This window comes from Poecilia mexicana, unplaced genomic scaffold, assembly GCF_051168715.1.
Source record: "Poecilia mexicana isolate PSO_F unplaced genomic scaffold, ASM5116871v1 scaffold_15, whole genome shotgun sequence".
NCBI lineage: Eukaryota > Metazoa > Chordata > Actinopteri > Cyprinodontiformes > Poeciliidae > Poecilia > Poecilia mexicana.
The window spans coordinates 13,346,430-13,367,405 of record NW_028263384.1 but is presented as its reverse complement, the minus strand read 5'-3'; the positions used below and the strand labels follow the sequence as shown (position 1 = coordinate 13,367,405).

General features: G+C 39.1%; 3 protein-coding genes across 5 annotated transcripts; 2 read left to right on the top strand and 1 right to left on the bottom strand.

Moving 5' to 3' along the window:
• Nucleotides 1–319: 319 nt before the first annotated feature.
• Nucleotides 320–13,091, bottom strand: edrf1 (erythroid differentiation regulatory factor 1). Its single transcript, XM_015007018.2, has 26 exons — nucleotides 13,039–13,091; nucleotides 12,616–12,770; nucleotides 11,469–11,677; nucleotides 9,777–9,843; nucleotides 9,563–9,688; nucleotides 9,348–9,472; nucleotides 9,103–9,250; nucleotides 8,878–8,979; nucleotides 8,675–8,796; nucleotides 8,060–8,171; nucleotides 7,668–7,815; nucleotides 7,465–7,576; nucleotides 6,897–7,008; nucleotides 6,428–6,715; nucleotides 6,271–6,342; nucleotides 6,042–6,183; nucleotides 5,750–5,932; nucleotides 5,282–5,482; nucleotides 4,557–4,775; nucleotides 4,208–4,434; nucleotides 3,955–4,113; nucleotides 3,214–3,363; nucleotides 2,949–3,102; nucleotides 2,734–2,849; nucleotides 2,473–2,645; nucleotides 320–2,389 (listed from the first exon to the last, which is right to left on the bottom strand). Exons 2-26 carry the CDS (start codon nucleotides 12,712–12,714, stop codon nucleotides 2,260–2,262), a joined length of 3,696 nt encoding a protein of 1,231 aa, XP_014862504.2. The 5' UTR covers nucleotides 12,715–12,770; nucleotides 13,039–13,091; the 3' UTR covers nucleotides 320–2,259.
• Nucleotides 13,092–13,359: 268 nt separating this feature from the next.
• LOC106929853 (autophagy-related protein 16) lies at nucleotides 13,360–17,112 on the top strand. 3 transcript variants are annotated; one of them, XM_088013475.1, is made up of 8 exons: nucleotides 13,360–13,543; nucleotides 13,914–14,074; nucleotides 14,154–14,217; nucleotides 14,303–14,381; nucleotides 14,878–14,951; nucleotides 15,880–16,131; nucleotides 16,283–16,404; nucleotides 16,620–17,112. In XM_088013475.1, the coding sequence occupies exons 2-8, from the start codon at nucleotides 13,987–13,989 to the stop codon at nucleotides 16,751–16,753; spliced, it is 813 nt and encodes a 270-aa protein (XP_087869601.1). In that variant the 5' UTR covers nucleotides 13,360–13,543; nucleotides 13,914–13,986; the 3' UTR covers nucleotides 16,754–17,112. The 3 variants fall into 3 exon arrangements, with proteins under 3 accessions (XP_087869601.1, XP_014862508.2, XP_014862507.2); XM_015007021.2 differs by lacking the exon at nucleotides 13,360–13,543 and having other exon boundaries at nucleotides 13,833–14,074; XM_015007022.2 differs by lacking the exons at nucleotides 13,360–13,543; nucleotides 16,620–17,112 and having other exon boundaries at nucleotides 13,831–14,074; nucleotides 16,266–16,404.
• A 935-nt stretch (nucleotides 17,113–18,047) lies between these two features.
• tex36 (testis expressed 36) lies at nucleotides 18,048–19,509 on the top strand. Its single transcript, XM_015007016.2, has 4 exons — nucleotides 18,048–18,113; nucleotides 18,199–18,333; nucleotides 18,899–18,976; nucleotides 19,070–19,509. The coding sequence occupies exons 1-4, from the start codon at nucleotides 18,063–18,065 to the stop codon at nucleotides 19,373–19,375; spliced, it is 570 nt and encodes a 189-aa protein (XP_014862502.1). The 5' UTR covers nucleotides 18,048–18,062; the 3' UTR covers nucleotides 19,376–19,509.
• The last annotated feature ends 1,467 nt before the right edge of the window (nucleotides 19,510–20,976 follow it).

Below are 20,976 nucleotides of genomic sequence, written 5' to 3'. Positions count from 1 at the left end.
TGGACACGCCTGCAGCTCCATCTGCTGTGGACTCGCTTTAATGACAGCAGGGTCACGGAGTGCAGCCGGCTCCACAGTGTAAATACAATGTCCTCTCTTCAGCTACAAAACCCATGTGCAAGGACACCTGCTGGCTTTGTGAGAACATGGTGGTACCTTTAAAAACCTGTCATGTTAAATTGGATTTTAAAAAAGGCATTCAGTCATTTTAGATCAAAACATCAGTTATTCACATGCAAAGGGAACATATCCATCTTCTTTAAATGTGTGATCTAACGCTTTCATAAAGAACACAGACCTTTGAAGAAATACAGCATACTAGAATTAAAAAGTCCTTTACTTCTTTGAGCAACCATGCAAAAACAAAAATAGACTCACTTTCTTACATACAGCATTATGGACACAACCAGCTCTCTTGATTTTTGCATTGAATGTTGCTCAACTATTGCACAATTTCTAAAGCAAATGTTGTAACTTAATCAAAATCACTTTACTTTTTTTTTTCACAGCATTATTGATAAACAAAACAAAACAAAAAATCAAACACCACACAACCTGAAACCGATCTGACCCCAATGATAAATAATCTCTCTCAGCCTCGAGGAAAAGAATTTATTTCTTTGCTAGAAAGTTAGAAACGTCCATCAGTCTGGTTGTATGTAGGTAATAAATTTAAATATTCAAATGTACACTTCCTTAAAAAAAAAAAAACGTTACAGTTTAAAAGTGGTGATGCAGAAACCACTGCCACGATGCAGATATTAAAAATAAATGAGACAATAATAGTCCCTGCCCCTTGAAAAAAATTAAAATAATTAACAGCGATGCCTGAGTTTGTTATCCGACACCTCAAAGCTGTAAATGACAGATTACTGAAATGCTTCTCAGAAGGCCTAGTCAAAGTACTGACTCATATGGCTGTACTACAAAGCAAGATAAATGACCTAGCCGGCTGTGTTGAGATGAATGTCAGTTTTCAGTATCATGACGGTGGATCCGTTTGACACCAGATCAATAGCTCATTATCCAAAAGAGGCGCACTTCTTTTGGATAATGAAACGCCCTAAACTTCTCACAGTTTAGGGCTTTCATTGTGAGAAGTATTTAAAGTCCTTTACAATTCAACATGAAGTAAAGGCTCTTGGTTGGACTATTAAACAACAACAACCCTGACATCCATCATAGTGTTTCTAGAATAAATAACTCACCGCATTCAATCTAAAAGCCTCCAGTTTTTGGTGACGGCAGGTAAAGAAAGAAAAAAAGTGCACAGTGCATCACGTCACCATCCGAACAGCAAATGAAATCGATCTCTTCAAATGGGCAGTTTTCTTCTTATTATTATTATTTTATGAGAATTGATGCCAAACTTCCATTAATTTTAACAATGATTGGAAAATATATCTACATCTGCAGATTTATTAGCGTACACTACAACAGTTGGCTAGTTAAATTACTTCAGTATTTCCATATATTGCAATATCTGAGAATTTTCATTTTAAACAGAAAGTGATGCATTTAAAATCTAGATTATTTTGATGTCTGATAAAAATCCACCTTTTCCTTCAGAAAATAAAATAAAGTCTTTTTAATACAAAAATGTTATGGCCTAAATGCCACGGTGAAGACTGCTGACTGCTTACTGTAATATTTACAATTATGTCCATGGAGTTCTCCATGAATATAATTGTCAATGTTATATTAAGTTCTGTCTAAAAATAATTCAATATAACTTTCTGAAAAACAGATTATGGGGTTTTCATTAGTTGTGAGTGAAACATTAAAATGAACAAAAGTAAATGAATGAAATATATCACTCTGTTTATACTAAGTTATGTTGAGAGCTTTTCTGTTTTATTTCATAATGAAATAAATTCACTTATCAATGCTCTGAGTCAGTAACGTAATTAATAAGAATAAATAAATCAACCCTTCTGTGTGGAGGCAAGACTCAAAAGCTTATGTCATAACCTAAACAGTAGCTATTGAACTACAAAACTACAAATTTCCAGCTGTGTTATCCCGCTGCTTCTCTCAATAGATGCAGCAAACTTTCTGTCATGATAAAGTATCAGGGGTTTGCTCTCCGTAAGAACACCGCATGGTTGCTAGGTACATTTTGAGTGGAAAAGGCATCTAGTCATAACACTCTTAACCTCAGAGTGTAGAGACAATTGTAGTCGAAGTTGCTATACATTGTACTGCTCTCGTCCTCTCTGTGCTTTAAGCTCCATTTATTCCTGTGTTGTCACTTCCTGTTTACGGGGTCAGCTGCTGCAGGAGCTCGATGTAGAGCTCAACGCGACTGAGGAGGGGCGCGTCTTTCTCAGCGCGTAGTAACTTGGAGTACACGGCCTTGTAGTTTTTCAACATGTCCTCGTCTTTATTGCTGCGGAGCAAAACAGAGGTGAGCTGGTCAGCGACGAGCTGATCGCAAGAAGATCGCACGCTGGGTTTTAGACCGCCGCTCACCTTGGTTTCCGCTTGGTTGTCGTCATCAGTTTGATCACTTGTAACAGCAGGAAGGAGAAACTTGGCTCAAACACGCCAATTAACTTCAGCACCTCCTGGAGGTCCAATCCAGACGTGGAGACGCCGACCCTATCGGGAGAGTCTGCTGACTCGGCGGCAGATGGTTCCGTCTGCTGCGGGGAGGAAGAGAGCGACACGCTGTGAGGAACAATAAGTGGTCAGAGTGAGTAACTTGAAGAAGGATTTCAAGTTTTTACTCACTTCCTCCTGCTCCTCCAACAGCTCCTTCTGGATCAGCTGGAAAGCGTGGCGGGTTTCTGACATGATCTCTATCGCTCCAATCAGGCTCTTCAGCTTAGCCACGCTGCTGCTCTGACCTTTAAAAACACACAACATGGCTAACCGTAGGAAGGTTTTGGAAGAGAAATAATCACACGCGAGTCCAAAACATTTCGAAGATGAAAGGTTCCCCCCACCCGTCATGGTGAACTCGGTGAAAGCCACCCTCTCCAGCAGCGTGCGCAGCAGCTCGCAGGGCGCGTCTTTGAGGCTGAGGAACAGAGAGACGGCTTTGCTGTAGTGAAGCTCCGCCAGGCTGCGGTGTTGCTTCCTCAGGTGTTCGTCCCCCACCTGCGGCACAAGCGCAGCCGGTTTCTCAGAACACAAATGCGGCAAAGGATGACACAGCAACACAGGAAAGGAGTTCTTCAGACAAATAAGATCATCAGAACTGAGTCGCACTTGGTTTCTAAAGCAGCTGTGGTACATGGAGGCCAGGCGGTGGTGGATGGTCGCAGCTCTGTACTGGTACAGCGGTTGCCGGGCCGACTCGGTTTGCAGGTCGCAGTATTTCAAGGACTTCATCATGGCGTCGGTCACCTCGCGTTCAATCTGTACAATCAAAACGCAAAAACGCAGCTTTTGAAGTGGAGGAAACGCAACGTCGTGGGAGCAAGTCGGGCATGAATGTGTGCACCTAAATAAATCAGAATATCATTTGAACTGAATCATTTCAGAGTATCAATGCAAAGAGTGAAACTCATAAATTTCCACCCTCCGCCTTTCTGTTCATTTTGATAATTGGACAAATGGATGGCTGCCAATGAAAAACTAAAACCGAACTAAAATTTCTCAGTTAATTTGGTCAGATCAATATGTTGGCAAACCAACCACAGTGGTCATTAAAATCCAGTGTTGACCATAGCAGGACATGTGTATATTGACATTTTTTTATTTTGTTTTTTTGGTAGGTAATCAATCTATAAGTTATTTGAGTTTCACATTTTGAATAAAAGCACCTTAAATAAATTAACTTTTGATGTTTGCTGATAGAAATATTCCCTGGAGTATATGCCTGTTAATAGTGTCAGGTGTTCCTAGGAAGTGGAAGAAATGCCTGGTGTGGTGTGTGTGTGTGTGTGTGTGTGTGTGTGTGTGTGTGTGTGTGTGTGTGTGTGTGTGTGTGTGTGTGTGTGGACCGACCTGCTCCTGGGCCTTCCTGGACAGTGGTGCGTAGTCCTGCAGAAGCGTAGCCAGGGTGAAGTAGGTGGTGGACAGCTCCCAGTTCACACTGTCCCATACAGCTGGGTGGCTCTTTCTGCTACCCAGCGCTCTCAAAGCTTGCAAGTAATAGTCTACGGCCTGAGGTAAAAAAAAGATTAAAAGTAAAAAAATAAAGTATAAGTGGAAAAAACTATTTTATATTAGATGCATTAAAAACTCCTTGATATATTACCTTGTTGTAGTAAAGGGCCTCATCTGGAGAGAACTCTCCTCTGCTCCCGTCGGCAGAGGCAGGACAGTGGGCCTGAGCGCAGATCCTCATCAGCCTGCCCGTGTTGCACAGCAGTAAGGCCGTGTTGGTGCTGTCCCTGATGGCTTCAAAGTCCTTCATTCCTTTTTCAAAGAAGCTGAAGCTCTTCTTCCACAAGTCCTGCTCTGCTGCGGACACAGACTTCTTCACTAGAACAGAAACAAGACAGCAGCTTAGTTTCGCCACTAGGAAAATAGATCCCGGGAAGTCCCGTGAATGCTAAACAAATAAATACACACGTGTAAGAAATCCAGAAGGTCTGATAATTTACCTTGTTTTTCTGTCTGCATGGCTGCTGCCTGGTTCATGTAGTAGACCCCCATCTCGTTGCGAATGTTTCCCAGCCGCTTGAGGACCTGGGACAGCTGGTCGGAGGATTGATCTTTCAACACCTCGGAGGTGAGCATCTCATGTGCCGCCTCGTAGCATCTGCAGCTAACAAACAGCTGGTACTCGGGGTCCATGGCCAGATCTGTTGCCATGCTGAAGTCTAATGAAAAGAAAGAAAGATAATTAATATAATCAATAAGACCAATTAAACAAAAAAAAACAATCACAATAAAAACTTAAAATCATTTTATATCTGTGTTTAAGTCAGTGTGGCCAGGGCTTCGGGGTGCATCCACATCTGCTTTTAGGGAATCTATAAAACACGGCTATATACATTTTAATAAAAGAGACTTAAATCTTATTGTCTATTGTCCAGACCTTTCAAAATTTGCAAAGTGGGCCCCTTTCCTTTAATAAGCAAACCAATACAATCTATAATAATTGACACATCTCTTTCCAACAAACAATTTGACAACTCATTTAATTAAAGTATTTCAGCTTGATTTATTTGAGTTTATTTAGTTGAGCAGGTAAAAAAAAAGACCCACATTAATTTCTTGTCCCTTTTTGCCCCTTATTTTTTTTTTTGGCCTCAAGTTCTTTTGACTTGGTGATTTTGGCCTGTTGTGACACCTCTAGTTTAGGTGATACAGAATGAAGACAGACCCTGGCAGCTGCTCTCTCTGTGCATACTGTGCAGGATCTCCTGGTCCTCTTTGGTCTGGTAGCTGTACTCCTCCAGGTACGCCGCCCTGTTGCTGGCGTTCTGGGCCAGCATGAGCTGAATGTCTCCACAGAGCGACAGGCACTGGCTGTGAAACTGGAGCAAATGCGGGTGCAGCGTTTCGCTCACAGAACAGTAAGCATCTGAGGGAGGTGATAAAATACAAAATAAATGAGGAACATAAAGAGACCTGTGGTCAAGAACTGTGAAAATTCTCATTAGGGTGTTAAAAAGTTATTGCTTAATCTGATAGATGTAGTTTCAGCTGTGGTTTCTTTTATTACACTTTAATGCTAGATTAATATAGAATTGAGACGATACAAATTACAAGCTACGCATTTTCAAAATTTATATTTTGGATAAAAAATAAATTAATTAATTTAAAAAAAAAGAAGGGAAAAGCCTCTCACCGTAACACTGCAGGGACAGCTTGATGTAGCGCAGGGCTCGTCCGTACTTCAGCAGGTTGGTGGCAGCGTCCGACAGGACGTAGTACGCCTTGGAGGCTTTGAGGAAGAGCTGCAGTTTCATACGGTGCTGCCAGGAGCCTGGGATCATTCCTGAGCGTGTCGGGTGCTTCTGGTCGGCCTGCCCTGCATCCGATGGGGTCATGCGGGAAAATCCACAAGTTCACCATTAAGCAATGATGTTTTCCCATTTTATTTTTAACTTCTTTTCATGACGTGAGCAGAGTAGTCTCACCTCTCTCCAGAAGAAGAGAGATGCCTTTCTCGGAAGCTCCATTGCTGCCTCCATCCTCATATTTTAGCGGGATGGGAGTGTTGGGGTCGGCAGCGGGCAGATCGCTCTCCTTCTTGATGCTGCCATCCACCGCTTTCAACCCCTGTGGATTTATTACGGCCATATTTATGTCTCTGATTTGGCTCTTCTGAACAGTAAGACTGTGACCTGACATTATGCAAGAACTCGCCTTCAGTACGTAGCTCAGGACATGTCTGCAACGCTCCTCTTTGTCTTGAGAAACTGGAAAAGCACAACTTGGCTGCGGAAATAAAATCAGATCGATGCGTTTTGCTTCGAAACTTTCCCCATCTTTAGTCTGAAAACAACTAAAAGTCATCTCTTACTCTGATTTGGTGAGTTGATTTGTATTTCTCAGGGACCGACAGCTCCCCCACGGAGCGGATCACAGCTACCGCTTTGCTGTCGTCCTGCGGCCTGGAGCGGTTGCCGTAGGAACCCATGTCTTCGCCGTCCTCTGTCAGATCGTCGTCGTCGCCCTCCTCTTCCTCCCTGTCCTCGTCGCTGTAGCTGTCTTCAGAGCCGCCGGCCCGCAGCGACTCCCCTCCGTCTTCGTCGGGCAGCTCGTCGAGCTGGAACAGCTCTGACAGCATGTAGTAGGCCGAGGCGATGATCTGAGCACGAGCAATCACGGAAAAAAAAAAAAAAAGAAAGAAGCAATCAAAGGAGGGGTTGGGTTCCTTAAGGCCAAAAGCTGTTGCCCTCTGAATCAAGAGGTTTCACACCGCGTGGCACAAACGTCGGCTCTGAAAGCTACGGGTAAAACTGGAAGTGGAATTTTTCTCTTTCACATACCTGAGGATGTTTCTCCGGATCAAGAAGTTTGACGCAGTTTAGGAGCAGAGTTCGGATTTTGCCGTAGTGCTTTCTGTTTTGACTTGCCTTCAGCATCAAGTTGCTGGCCACTCTGCGCCACAAAGCCAAACAACGACAGAATCTTATCTCAACTCTTAGTATTTTACCTTAACATATATATTTCAACTTTACACATTGAGTCCCTCCACTTCTTTTCCCCTGTACATTTTTCACTACTTAACTACTTCTGCATACGTTGTGCCATTTCACACATTCAACTTTTACCATAATCTGCTCATTCAGAACGTCAATCACTTTGGGCCACGTTGAGATGGAACCTTCTTTCTGGCATACCTCGCATTGACTGAAAGATTTCACTCCTCTATGATTTTTCTCCTTTTGCTTTATTCTACCCATTTCTTACATTACAATTCATGTAGATTTTTTCCGTTCAATATTATGTACCAAACATCATCACAAGCATGCTCCTATCCAGAGAGTAGTAATAAAATAACACAAAAACAACCCAAATAAATAAATAAATAAATAAAATAATAAAGTTACTCACCTGTACAGTAAAACAGCAACAGGAAGAGTGAAGGGATTCTGACATTTCTCTTCTTCAGCCTCCTCACACAAAGTCGTGAGATCGTAAAGCTTCACTATGTCACTCCCGCTAGCTGTGGATTGAAGATGTGACAGAAGAAGACATTAGATCCACAAAAAGAGACCAATTAGAGCAAATAAATAAAAGTATTTCCCGCCCCACACCTTTGAAAAGCCAGTAGGTGTGACCCTCTTTAGTGCAGTTAGACTTTAGGAAGGAGAGGATATTTTGGGCAATGTCTTTTACCACCCTTGTAGAGAACGTCGAGTTTTCCAGATGAGGGATCTCTTCTGTTTTTATCATTTCATATTTCTGAATGAAAACACAAGTAAGCAAAAGGAATTAAACAAATTTTCAAGAATTGTCAAGGAGCTGTGATATTGAACTAAAATCCCCACAAGCCAACAAATCAGACAAAAAAAAAAAAACTCAGCTTAATGTTGTTTTCAGGTTTTGTGTCCTGGATGCCTAGATTTAACATGTTAATAGTGTGCACACCATTTCTAAACAGTCAGAAGTTTGTGTTATTGAATGTGTTAACTCTCTGGCAATTTACCTGAACAATGCCATTGACGTGAAAACACATGACGAGCTCTGGGACGTTGCACATGAGGTTGTCGAGCCAGTAGTCGATACCAGTTAAAATGTTGATTGGTTTGTTGCTGTCCCTGGAAAAAAATTAAAAAAAAAAAAAACAGAGAGCAAGGGTTCAATCTGGGCTCAACGCAGAGGCCATTAAATCAAAATATGCTGCAGCAATCTTTGGAAGCAGTCCAACAAACATTTGTGTAAATTGATCCATTTCTTTTCTTTTTTTTTTGTTTGCCAACACTGCACATCTTAGCAAACACCAGAAGAAGTCAGCAAGAAAATGAAGACATTTTAATTATTCTAACTCAACTACTGCTCTGAATGTTTGGTTTGTTTTTTTTGTTCAAAACACTTGGATTAGAATTAAAACCTTATTTATTTATACCTTTTAAGAAAGACAAAGGAAATTAGTATAAAACCTGCTCAAACAAACATGTATGAAGTAAACTCCTTCAACTTTCCACATTTTATTAAGTTATAAACAGAAACTCCAATATATTTTATTGGAATGTGACTTGATATACTAACACAAAGCGATGCATTACTAAGATAACACTAAGAGAAGAATTCATCATCAGACCTTAGTCTCAGACTAACAGCAGGATATCGACCACCTCCAAAAATAGGCATGTTGGATCCAACCAGCATGTGGATGTCCTCAAACGTCCACATGATGTTTCGCACAAAGTCGTTCCTTAAACCCTGTAATATAACATAATATATATAAGTAAACAAGTAAACAGCTGCAGCAGGATTACATTATTGAAGAGTAAAATATGCTACCTGACTGTTTTCTCCTTCGTTGAAGAGAGTAGGAAGATTCTGCTCTTTAGGCACTGATGTCACCTGACCTAAAGCAAAGTTTCTGTCCACAGGAACACTTTCCTGAAGATTTAACAAAATAAGCACTTAATTTGTGTAGACATCCCCTATAAAATGTATTTTAAAGCTTCCTAAATCTAACTTTGAGCTGAGGAACCACCTTTAATCTCATGATAGCTAAGTTACCTGTTTGGGAGTATGTGCTTCCTCTGCTTCAGACATTGCGCTGGTGAAAGTAGCAGGCCAGGAAGAGCTGTACTCTTCGGCTCCGTTCTCCTCATCCTCTTCTATCATGTCTTCTGTTACAGGTTCTGCAGCCCCATCACCATTTATACTGCAGAATATAATAGTGAAAATTAAAGCATCTTTAGAAGTCAAATTAAACTGCATATCAAAACTTATTTGTCCAGAAGTAAAACCCAAACTCTCACCTGTAGTAGAGAAACTTTGACAGGATGGCTTTCTGATACCAGTGCTCTTTGCTCTTCTTCTTTCTCTGCCATTTTTGATCTATTAGGCGCTGGTAAATCTCTTTGAGCCACGTCCAGTCTCCCGTCTACAACAAAACATTTCAGCACTTAGTTAACAGAAGTTGTCATTAGTATAACTGTTCCGACGGAGTTGAATAAAACACGTCTCCCTGTACCTGAGAAGATCTTCTTAGGAGTTCCTGAGTGTCCAGCTCATCCAAAAGCAGCGTCCTTCCGACACGATGAACAGCCATACTAACATGGGACTTGCTGTAGGGGATTTTCAGAAGCTTCTTGATGTTCTGCAGAAAACAGAAAAGAATAAGTTTGGCCATGTTCATACTTCAGAAACAAGTTAGACAGATAAGCATAAGGAAAAGCGCTACCAACCTCAGAATCTGATACGACATCCACGTCATCGCCAATGCAGTCAATGAAGTCATAGGCCATCCCAAAACTGTAAGGATGAAAAAAAAATTAAATAGATCCCAATACAGATTTTCACTTATGTTTTTTTTTCACTTATTCAAAGCTTCACCCACTCTGAGGCACTTTATTTAAACATGGCTGCTAGATCTTTACATGCTCTTGGAATTATACAATAATAAGTTCTGCAGTGATGCCAATTGCAATTAATTATGTGTAAGTCATACTGTGGAGAAACTGGCAATCCAGTATGTTGTTATCAGTCTTCCTGGGAGCTTTCTAGACATTTTATTTCTTTCAGAAAGCAATCATCCCAAATACCAAATGTCTAGAACTGTAATGTCCTTTGTAAATCTGGAACTTTCAGTACTTACAAGTTATACAAGATTTGGCTCAAAATATTACATTATTGTGCCCTACTGCAAAAGTTACAAAATACTGAGATTCCAGACTTTAATTGCAAATGACAGTTTTCTGCTACTTTGTTTCACAAAAATGAGCTAAAAGGAGGGTTTGGCTAGTTGCAAGAAGAGGGAGCTGGCACCAAATTATTCCTCAAACGTGCAGAAGTAGTTCTCATCTAACAGGAGTTGAGGTCAAGTTAAAGCCTTAATTAGAACAGGAAATGGGATTTACAACTCTAGAGGAAATTTGCGACACAGGAGTCTTTCCTTTCAACGAATGTACAAAATACAGATAAAATAAAAATGTCCACTGCAGGATTTTATAAAAACATGAAAAGAAGTTTAAAAAAAAAAATCTTACTGTTTCTACATCGTGTTTATTTGGGTCACACACACTAAAGCTGGCATTAATGATCAACTCTCGAGATGGAGGATAATTGTCTACAACTTTTCTCTGACTGCAAAATTATGTTTTTTTCCCCCCACTATTTCCCCTTGTCGTGTCTACTGGAATGCTGATGGTACAGGCTGTGCTGCAGTGGTATAACTAACTGATCGGATAGGGATCATAATAAATCTCTCTGGATGTTGTGCACAGCTCAGGGTTTCCCCCAGTGTATTATAAGCCTGGCGGCCCGCCATGCTTTACTAGCCCCGCTGCCAGGCTAAGCGTTGCTTGTTTACGTTCCTGGGGGGAAGGGGGAATCGTGGGTTTGTTTTTTTGTTTTTTTAAAGCCAGGCTGCAAGCGTCACTTTTGCTCTTGCATTTCACTAGCAGAACAGATTTATCCCTAAAGGATAGGTTTATAATAGATAGGTTTATAGTTTATGCATTTAAACCCGACGGCACGCGGACCAATCACACCGCTGGCACCTCTTGGTCAAAGTGACGCCAGGTGTATAAAACCCTAACCCTCTAACTAAACAAAACTTTTTCACACCTCTTAATGGCATCCCTCATGTCATTCATAACTCCACAGAAACTGCACTGAGTGTCTGTGTTATGATTTATGTCATTATTATTTCTCCCTTGATGTATTTTAAGCAGTGTTATCTAGGATTAATACCATTAATATGGTAGAAAAGACTGATCTCTATATGATTTTTATGTTTTAGAGGCACAGGGACAGATTATTTTTGTTTCTCCTATTTTAAAGAGTTTTTTCCACACACAAATTTTCAAGACACATTTTGCTTGTTCAAACTAACTGAACTTGCAGCGTTTCCACTGTACACTAACGAATGCCAATACCTAGAGAACGGTTTGCTCTTGCTGCTGGAGCCCAACACAGTGGTGCCAGCACTGCCCAGCTGGGGGTTTTCTCTCAGCCAGTTGGCAGGTGGAAGCTTTAGGTCCGTCTTCTCCTGCAGGAGGGCGTAGGTGGTCGGAGGTGGGGCAGCAGAGTACTTGACCACGGCGCAGCTCTTTACTTCTCCATTCCCTAAGCACACTGTCATGTCCTGTAAATAAGACAATTAGATATCAGATTATAATTTAGAAATAATAGTCATGTTACTGCTAAGTTTATTTTATTTTTTATTACTTAACACAATTAGTAAAAATAAAAAAAACAAAGCAAGCAAAATGATTTTAAAATAAAACGTTGATGTCACGTCCACTTGAGTCCAAAGTCACAAAGTAAAAGGAAGATTTTACAGAGATAGAACCAGACTATTGAAAAACTTAAAAGAAACATGAAAATCTTACAAAATAAATGTATGAATTTAATAATGATGAGTAATTTCATTCTGTAGATCTGTGTACATGTCAGATATTTCAGGGTAAAACATCTAGAGACAGTAACATGTTTTGCCAGTTAAGAAAATATTGTAGTCAGTTTTAAATTATTTTGCTCCAATAGCTTGACACATGTTTCTGCTGCTGTCTTTGTTGTACCCTCTAAAACGGCTCATCATAGTGAGCATCGCAGTTTGTGCCGTGAGAAGCATGACCTTTGGGGCAATTAAATGAACTGTTATAGGTAAATTACCTTACATTTTCTCTAATCACTGAAAAATGATAATCAAAAAATGTGTATGCTACTTTCAAATATTAATATATGGTAATAATTAAAACAACTTACTAAATTAAAATGTTTTAGGTGACTGGGTTGCAACTTCTCGGATTTTAAACTGAACGGCAGGACATAAATTGTGGTACATAGTACTCTTAATATACTTTTATCAATGCAGCTGTGGCCGCCTTAGTAAACAGAAAACTAGATTTTTATGATTTTGAGGGGTGTCTCGACACTTATGGCGATTTTTTAAGTGATTAAACTGACATAACGCCAGGAAACTTAGCAAATGTACAAACTTTGCTTATTAAAACACGACAATAAACATGTCATCTTAAACACATCAAATACAATATAATACTGATCAGCCTGATAACTTACATGTTTGCTATAGTCTCCTGTGCAAGAGGGACCACCAACATCTTCTTTTGAATTATCCATGGGAACCCCAGGCTCTCTGTCCTCAGGTGGCAAGCTCATACTGGACAAGTGAGTCTTTCCACTTCTCTCTGCTATCCTCAACGTATTTCTAACAACTGGAAAACAAACATTTAGCTCAGGCGACACAAGGAATGGCTTTATAACGTACGTAAACACACAATTGCATCGATAAAGTCAGTGGCAACTTCAGACTGTCAAGCTAGCTCAAGAAAACAGCAGTCAACGTGGAAAAAAGTGGTTTCACAATACGAGTATAGCACTAAAGCTAACCCACACTCAAATGACAACTTGCTATTACGTTTCGCAGTCTAAATAATGTATACCCACTAGTCAATAAACAAGTTTTAGACGCCTGTAGCCTACCTTTTTCCCATCTGCAGTCACTCTGTGTGCAGTTCTCACACTGACAACAAGCTAATGACGACTTCCTGTTTAACGGTAAAACGAACAGCAAAACTATTCTTATTTCCTATTTATAAATAATAAACCTGTTTGGAAATTGAGCAAAAAGAAAAAAAATCAGACCGTTAATATGCTACACAAACTTTATGTATAAGAATATTTGATTTAAAAACTCATTTTGAAAGGAGGCGTGAACCGGAAATACATTGAAGAGTTCTTTCTAGAAAAATGGAGCGCTTTCTCTTTTATTCTGAGGGCTTTTATTCTGAAATTCACGGACAGTTTGACCCTTTTTCATAGTGCTTCATTTTCAAGGACCACAATTCGTAAATACATACTTTGTCTTACAAATATTACTGTATTTATTACTGTCATTAAATAACTTAAACCATCACTGCGCTCGTAAAACACACCATAGGATCGAAGCAGACCAATAACCTGTGGCATTATTATCCCCGCTCTGCAGGTGAGCCTGACAGCTGAAGCATATAAAGAATCCATGATATGTTGCAACACAGGAATGTGGAAGATTTAAACTAAAATAAAAACTCATATATGCATTTAAAAAATGATGAATACACATGTAATGAATTATTTTTCCACGTTTAATATGTCTTGTAATTTAAAGTATTTATTAATTTCATTTATTTATATCCAGTTTAAATCGAATTTTACTCACTGATGCATTTATATATATAATATTATATTATATTATATTATATTATAACCTACATTCAGGGAATGCCACGCTGCTTACTTAACAGGGAGGAGTTGCGACACTTCGCTGCTGGACGCAAATTCTCCTGGTGATAACTCCGAGTTCATTTTCTCCGCAGAACAGAGTCGACCCTTGGTGACAGCTCAAGGCTTGTGAACGGGAATAAACTGTGGAGCAGTTCACGTGTAACAATGGGGAGCTGGAAGAATCACGTGCGATCTCAACTTCTTCACAGAGACGATAAAGAAAAACTGCCATATGTTGGCGTTTTCAATAGACGTAAGAACAATGGCTCCATATTTACGGATCCTCGTTTGTGATAATTACTGCTTTGGCATAATGGCTTGTGTCCCTCCAGTCACTCAGCTGGAGGACCAATTTGAAATTCGCACAGGGATTTTGGAGGATCTTCAATGTAAAAGGTTAGTATGACCTATTCTTTTGAGACATCGACATTGTATTTCATTTATCTTTTCAGTTATTTATTTATTTGTGATTGTATTTTAGTTTGGAACGAGCAGGAGTTGACATAAACACCAAACTCCTTCAACTCCAGTTGAGAGAAAGTGAACATTTGGCAGAGAAGGTGAGTTTAATGGGAAGCACATTAAAAAGTTCTGACATGTAGACATGCGTAAATGAACATAAAATCCAAAGATTATTCTTTGTTTAGTAGGCTATTTGAGTTCAGAAAGTAAAACTTATTCATGTAGTCATTACAGACAGAGCTTAGTTCTGTTAATTTTGACAAGTAGTTTCAGTATTAGAAATTGGTTTATGTAATATTTACATTTCTCCTGACAAATGCATCTTTTGTTTTCACTGTTTGTCATATTCATTAAAAAGGGAAGAAATAAATGCTTGAGCTACTATATATTCCTGGGTGCAAGTTAGTATATGTAGAAGGTTTGGGCACATTTTTCATCATTTACAAGCATTATTATGGAATACGGCTTGCAGCATGGTGAAAGCACTAACTACACTCTTCAAGTCATTGCTATTTGATTTGTTCGGTTCCTGACCTTTAAACTCATGGTATTTTCTCATAATCCAATCATCCAATCCCCCTTTTGTCTCCCCAGCTGTCTCAAACTGTCTCCGACATGACCTCAGTCTTGTATGTAAAAGAAGCTGAGGTCCAGTACTGGCAGTCACGGTAATGTACACCCTGGCATTTCCCTACTGCAGCCTCTTAGACAAAAGAAATAAGCACAGAAATTGCATGAAATAACTTATTGCACTTAGGATTACTATCTGACTATTAAAGCTTGTGCACTATGCGTGAGAAGCATCTGTTTCTATTAAAAATCATATCAGTCTCATTGAATAAATGATGCGTTTCAAAAAATGTCCTTTCACGTTCTAGCTATCTGGACTGGTTTATTCTCTGTTTCAGGGAACCTAAACTGCATGAGAGGAGTGTATGATGAAAACATTTCTGATTTATTTTCAGAATCAATCGCCCAAGGATCGCCAGCAGTGGCTTACATGTCTGCCTGTGGAGTTTACTCTCTGAGGCCAGAGGGTTGTTGGGTGTTTGGCTGTTTTTGAACTGAATTTTAAATAATCTCAAAGATTCTCTTGCTGAAAGATTGAAGAGTGGCTTCTGTGAAAGAACCAAGTCAATTGAATTTTAACTAATATCTTGTTTTGGAACGTGTCCAGCCTGTCGTCCTCTTCGACTCTATAGGTCATCTCGTCATTATCACTCTTTATCACTCTATTGCCAACTCAGCTCTTAGAAGGACACACAAACCAGAGGATTTCCATTTAGGATAAAAAAAAATCAATGTTTAACCAGGTTTTCTAGTTTTCCTTTGACTTTAACATCTACATTAGCCTTTTTTTTCAAACCAGCTTTTCTTTTTCAGAGCATTCTTGGTTAGAACATTGAACAAGTATGATCAGAGTTAGTCTGTGTGTTTTCTTAATATTACTCAGAAAAGTTGGTTGAGATGACATCTGAGCCCATTTAAGAAAAAAAAAAAAGCTTGCTGTTAAGTTTTTTTTTAACTTGTACCTTGACATCAAATATCTGCGGGAGATCAATGCATGATGACCATTTCACAACTTTGCTGTTCCAGCGTGTCACAACACCGCCAAGAGGCGCTTACTCTGGCTAAAGCGAAAAACAACTTAAAGGCTGCCCTCCAAGAGTTTGAGTTCACCATGGAGTGTCAGTCCAAAGAGCTAATGGCCCTGCGCTCAGAGCGCACCAAACTGAAGGAGGCGCTGGAGCAGGCCCACAGAGACAAAGAGGAACTCGTGCAGCGATGGATCGAGGGAAAGAGCGCTGAAGCAGTTCGACTGAATGAACACAACGACTTAATGCAAACGTAAGAGCATCAAAGTGAGATCAATGTTGTAATCAAAGCTTGAGAAACAGTTATCTGGTCATTGTGAAAGGATGAAATGGCAGTCAATGGGGTTTTTTTTTTTGTCTTTCTTTGTTTCTTTTTTTCCCCTGAAGTTACTTCTTTTTACCAGGTGGCAACATCTGGACAAACAGCTGAAGAAGCACCTCCACGGCGAAAGAGGAAAACGCTTTACTCACTTACTGACAGACGTTACGGATGGTGCGAGAGAAGCATCTCAGTCAGTCATTCAGGGTAAGAGTTCTCTCCTTTTAGATATTTATATATAAAACGTTTTCACTTTTTTTTTCTCCTTCCGTTTGGTTGTTTCACTTAAAATTCTCAACATTGTTAAAATTTGTATTTAACCTTCCATTGGTCCAAACATGTTGGACTTCAGACTCTATGTTTTTAATGGTAACATTCTTAACATGCCCTTTAAGCTGTGGACTTTCTTCTCTTGTCCTCAGGAGTTCAAGACTCTAGACAGGAAGTTGAGATTAAAACAGCATCTCTCCTCCAGAAAATGTCTGGTATCGCTAACCCTGACTTCATAGTAGAGACATTTATTAATCTGTGTTTGTTTAAAGGAAGGCATCAATAATGGCACAAAATGGGACATGCATGGGACAAAAAATGTCTGGTGTATTTAAATATTAGCTATGAGCTGCAAAATGTGTTTGTTAAAATAAATATGTTATAGTATCCAATTATGAGCAGATTGTGTTTCAACATAATTATAAAAACACTGAAAATGTTTACTTGAATGTAAGTTCTTGTTTTAAGAGGCATAGGATGATACTTTTTTTGTCTGCTGGTGTTTTTTTGTTGTTGTTTCTTAGGATTTTAAGTCTTTATAAAAATAACCTTGCTTTGTAAACAGAAAAGGTATACCTGATTTAAACTGATTATATTCTGGTGGTTTTTATTTGTAAGCCATAATAAAAGTAAAGGAGCATGCTATTTTTTTTTTCTTTTTGTCATCATGCATAAACGCATGCTTTTTCTATTTAACGCACCATGAGTATGAAACTTTCTTTTCAAAAATGTTTCATTATTTTTAATAAAACATTGTTTTTCCTTGCTCTAATGCATGAAAATAGAAATATCTTTTTTTCTATTATTCATGTAGGTTGTGTAGATTCTGTTACTTAGGATAATAAAATAAGGAATGAGTAGAGATAAACGTAATTACAAAATAAGAAATTTGGGAAGAAACCCACATTTTCCAGTACATAAAATCTTTGAAACAAATAGTTTATGGGTAGCATACTCCAGCAAGAAGGCAGTTCTAAGTGCTTTGCATAAAAAAAGCCAGCAAATAATAAAGAACGCATTAAATTGCAGTGGCAGAATACAGAGAAATAATGGAAATTAATAGTCGAATTGTTAACCATGTCAGAAAAAGTCTATTCTACAATTGTTTCAGATGTTTCAGAAATTCTGCACTTGGTTCACCGTGTTTATATTTATAAATGTCAGAAAATGACAAAAAACATCTCAATATTTTATGAACATTATTTGCAAATGTCCTCTCATCTGCATTTTACACGTTGCTCTGACTTTTGTAGCTGCTTAAGAAAAGATGTGTCCTTTATTCTTTATTGTCCCACAGTTTAATGTGTTTCTTTACAGCAAAGTGGCCCAGATTGCTCACTAGCACAACTTCAGAGGGAAGCTTGTACAAGCTATTATTCAATTTCCTGAGCAAATAAACTGGACTACTTTTCCCGTTCTGTATTGCTGTCAGAATTCCAGATCCGCAGCTCCGTGGTGATCTGGTATCAGATTGCATGTTGCCTGTTCCAGGTTTCCATGGTCACCACAATTTTATTTAGCTGTTAAGCTGAACAGAATGTGTGTGTTTTGTTCCACTGAAACCACTCAATAGTGACGTCTCAAACTGTGTCAAGATGGTGAAAGGTGGAAAACGCTACCGTGGTATGGACAAGGATGGCCAGTGGGTAAGAAACTGTACATTTTATTGACCTTATGCAGCAAAACATTCAAAACTAAATGCATTCTGGTTTTATTTGTCTTTGTTCTCAGTTTGCCCATCCACACAGTTCAAAGTTAGCATCTCGTGAAGCCTGTACAACTACTGGCGCTATGCTGAGTGAGACTAAAACATTGTTGCCTCAGGATCGGCATGTGAAGCGCTATCCTAAATGGAAAATTCACCAGGTCTGTGTGTTCATGTGTTTAGGAATTGAAATACATTGTTTTGTCCAAATTAGCCAATGAAATCAGATTTTTGACATTGAGTTGTGTTGTGTTGTGAATATTTACGTTTATTGCCGTTACTCCTTTAGGCGATTTGACAATGTACAAGAGAAAATAATTTTGAGGAAATTCATGTGTCACATTGATGTGAGCAGTGGCTAAAATGTAAAGTGGGGAAAAGCACGACCTCACCAACTTGTTTTCCAGCTTAACACTTGATTGCTATATTTTGTGACTTTTCAGACTCCTTTCACAAGCTTCTCAAAAAAGTGAATAGCGACTCTTTTTTATGTTATTAGAGACTTGAATGGCAAATATTGCAGATTTAAGCAAATTTACAGGAAATTTGTATTAAATTTACATGCAAACATAAAGTATAGCACCCTTAAAGAACAATTTAGACAGCTTATCAAACAAAAAATGATCTGGGGTTTAGCTACTCTGCTTGTAAGCTGAAAGGAAAGCTTCCAAACTGTGCAGCAATCGATACGAACACAGCAATTAAATTTTTTCTGCTGCTTTCCAGCGATCCAGGGAGGATTATCCATTATCATGTCATGACAATAAGACCACCTTAAAAAGTAGCATCTCAGTCTTCTCTAATGTGAGTATTTATTTAGTTTCAGCACATGAAGGATGCGTTTCTAAACGCTAATGTCCTTTCCACACATGTCTTTTCTGTGTTTGTGTACATCAGGGTGTGGGACGAAGGAAGTATTCTAGTGATCATATTCAGACCAAGTCTCAGGTCTGTCTGGCCCACGATTCAGGTGAAGAGCCTCCATGCAGCTTCTCTCCAAGCCAACCTGGCTTTACTTCAGTGGAGGTCTTTAGTGTACCTACCAAGAACAGGAGGTTCCCTCGAAACCACAAACTGAGGTCAGAAGAGGCCTTTCAGGAGACAAGGGAGCAATTCATGTGGTTTGGACAAGACACAGCCCGAGTCCCAGTTGGTCTGGATGTGCTGGTAACTGCCAACCTGTCGCCACCTTCAGGACGCTGAAGGTGGCAACCTCCAGACGTGCGATGAAAACGTTTGGGTGGCTGGAATAAAAGATTCAGTGAGTTTTAATTTGAGGACACGCAGTCCAAATGTTGGTTCAATAACAAAACTTCAGATGATAGTAAAGAAACAAATATGCGTTATTGTGTCATTTATCTCAACTATGAACCAGGACTCTGTGCCTTTTAATAAAGTTTAAATTGAACTGAATTTTAATACTGTAAATATAATTAAATATTTGACAAAACTGCTAAAAAAAATTAATCTTAGATAGCATTACTCTTTTGAGATTCAAATATTGCTCGAATCCCCATGTACCAAAAATCTCTCATACCTTTTAATCTAAGGCCTCTCCTGGAACCTTTAAATGGTGTCCAAGATCCACAAAGCATTTACCCAAATACCCTGGAAAGGGCACAGAAAAGTCACTTGAATAATTACGTATGAGCAATAAACCTCTTCACACTTTTACGTCTAAAGCTAATTTCTTCAAACATCTGCAAAATTCAAAGTTCTTTTGAACACACCTTTATATTTACAGCAATTTAAATTACCTTTGCCGAGCAATTAGTTCTCTCTCTCTTTATTATTTTATGGCCCATAAACCTAAGTTCATAATCGAAGTGTCAAAATGTACTTCCAGCTAATAAGAACCTGCCTGTAATATAATCTTTTAACACTGTGACGTTGATAGTCTCCATGTTTGCCAGGTGGGGGCAGCAGACAGGCATGAGTCCTGATCTGGCACACGAGTCCCTTGCTTGGCCAAGCTTCATGAGAGATCTAATAACCAAAACCTCTGTGTGAAATGAGCCCGCTTTGGGAGGGAACATGTGTGGAAAATAATTACAAAAAGAATGTAGCTATTTTAATTCAATGTGTATCAACATGACGACATTAAATTTGAGCATGTGAAATAAATTAGGCCTGATTTGAGTCATAGTGGATGGGTTTGTTTCACCCTTGGGGATCAAATGGATGGATATGTTTGTAGCTCCCACAAGAGGAGAGGAAGTGTGGGAGAGTTGTGGAAAACACTCCACGGGAAAAAAGAAAAAGAGAAAAAAAAAAAGAAAAACCAGAAGAATCTGTGACCAGTCCTTTTCTTTAGAGAACGCTACAACCAGCTGCTTTCTTTCTCTAAGTGCTCACTGGGGATGGTGGCTTTTCTCACCAGTGTTTTTTCAACTGATGTAATTAGCTCATCCGCGTACTAGATTAACCTTGTAGGAGTTTGTTTTGCTTTAAGAGAACAAAACACTAAGACAAAAATTTTTTTTAGCTTTATTTAACTACATTCATGTTGAACTATGACCCTTTGTAAATTCAGAAGAGCCAAACAGTGATTCCTAAATGCAGCTGCACAACTACCGTGGGACTCAAGAGTGAAAGTACTACAATGATCATAACACTGACAATATCAGTCAGCTTTGCTCTTGATGTTCATTTTATTTCCATTGGCCAAATCACTCTTTAAGAGTGGCAAATTACATTGCCTGGCAAAATAGATATTTTATGTAAATGTTCTTTAGAACTTGTTTAGTTTTTGTTACAGTCACAAGCATCAACGCATTTTATTTGGCATTTGTGTAATAGACCAA